Source organism: Pygoscelis adeliae, unplaced genomic scaffold, assembly GCF_000699105.1.
Source record: "Pygoscelis adeliae isolate BGI_AS28 unplaced genomic scaffold, ASM69910v1 Scaffold21, whole genome shotgun sequence".
NCBI lineage: Eukaryota > Metazoa > Chordata > Aves > Sphenisciformes > Spheniscidae > Pygoscelis > Pygoscelis adeliae.
Window position 1 is genome coordinate 10,640,365 of NW_008824243.1, and position 1,640 is coordinate 10,642,004.

General features: G+C 63.1%; 1 protein-coding gene across 1 annotated transcript in view; it reads right to left on the minus strand.

Moving 5' to 3' along the window:
• The window catches only part of POLG (polymerase (DNA directed), gamma), an 11,086-nt gene that overhangs the window by 4,709 nt on the left and 4,737 nt on the right, over window positions 1-1,640 (minus strand). Inside the window, 5 exon segments of the mRNA XM_009335238.1 lie at window positions 12-185; window positions 665-782; window positions 880-933; window positions 1,056-1,216; window positions 1,465-1,587. Of these exon segments, the coding sequence (XP_009333513.1) occupies window positions 12-185; window positions 665-782; window positions 880-933; window positions 1,056-1,216; window positions 1,465-1,587 (630 nt within the window).

Below are 1,640 nucleotides of genomic sequence, written 5' to 3' on the forward strand. Positions count from 1 at the left end.
CACCCCGCTACCCAGCGAACCCGTCCCCTGCGGCGCAGGCCCGGCTCACCGTGCATGCCGGCGAAGTGCGCCTCGCCGAGGACAGCGGCTATCCAGAGCTCCTGGGAATCCACGTCTGCGCCCACCAGGGAGTAGCCGGGCGGCACCTGCACCATGGCTTTCAGCTCGCTGCCCACCCGGTCGGCCTGCGGGACACGATGCCCAACTCAGCGCAAGCCCCGCACCTCCCTCTCATCCTCAGCGGCACAGAAGCAGCCTTCCTCCCGCAGCTGTGGTGTGCCGGCACGGTGCTCCCTGTGCCCCTAAATTTTGCTCTGAAAGTCAAAACCGGGTTTAACACACACGTGGGGCATCGCCCACTTGGTTACTCCCCCTAGGCTCTTCCACCGCGGAAGAAAGGGAGCTTGGGGAAGGAGAGAAACCAGTGCTTCAGCGTTTTCTTCTCCTTTGACCAAATTTTGAAGCTCAGGAGCCTCTGCTGACTCCTTCCCCTCTCCCAAAGTCAAAGCACGTCAGCAAAGGAAGGGCCCCAGCACCAGCCCTGCCACCTCAAACCCCAGTGCCCAGCCCCAACTCCTATTTCCAACCCAGGCTGCTCCCACCAGTCCAGAACACACAGAGGATGCCCCAAAACACCCCCGCAAGGACCCGAGCGGAGCCGTACCCGGGCATTGCTGGCCGTCAGCCATGTGGGCTCCACCGCCCGGCGGGTGATGGTGCCTGCGGTCACCACCTGCGGCAGGATGGCTCCGTAATCATCCTCCTCGTTATAGTTGGGGTGCCTGGGACAGAGGTGAGGGTGAGCATCATCCTGCGAGAGCCCTCCCGGAGCGGCGTAGAAGGGATTGTGGTCGCAGCTGGGCCCGTTCTTCCCCGTACCTGGTCACCACGCGAGGCAGCTCCCCTTTCTTCAGCCACACCACCATCTGGGAACTGGGGGGACACGCGGCAGGCGAGATGCTGAGCCCCCCGCATCTGCACGACCTCCCCTGGCTGTGACGCAGCCTCCGTCCATCCGCGGGGATGTCGTGATTCAGCTGAAGGTGGCCACTCACCTGATCCGCTTGTGAGCGTTCCTCCAAAACGAGATCATTTTGTTAATCTCGAGGGCTCTGGTCCCATGGGTGCGGCCCACGGCAGCCCGCAGGGTGCCGTCCTCCATCTGGGGCAAGAAATCCTTGGCAAAAGGGCTTCCCACGTTGTTAGCGTTCCCGTCCTGTAGCAGCAAAAGAGATGCCAAGGCTCAGTGTGCCACCGCTCAGCATCAGTAAAGCTCTGTGCATCCTCCTGCCCCACCTAGAGAGATGCCTTTCCACCACCCTATCCCATGGGACGAGATCACAGGGGTCCCAGGAGTGCTGCAGCACCGGGGTGACAGGCAAGGTGACACGGCTGTGCAGCAGGACGAGGGGAACTGGGACGCGGGGAAGCCCCCAGGAAGAGCCCCAGGAGCACCCAACTTGCCTTGTGAGGCAGCTTGAAGAACCAGCACCCGGGAATGTTGACATCGTTGTAGGGCCCATTGCCGTGGTGGTACGAGGGCTGGCTCCTTGCCTCCGCCAGCTCGCACAGCTCATCCATCTCCTCCTGCGACCAGTGGTGCGAGGCGATGCCAGGACCCCCTCCGGCATGGGGGGGGG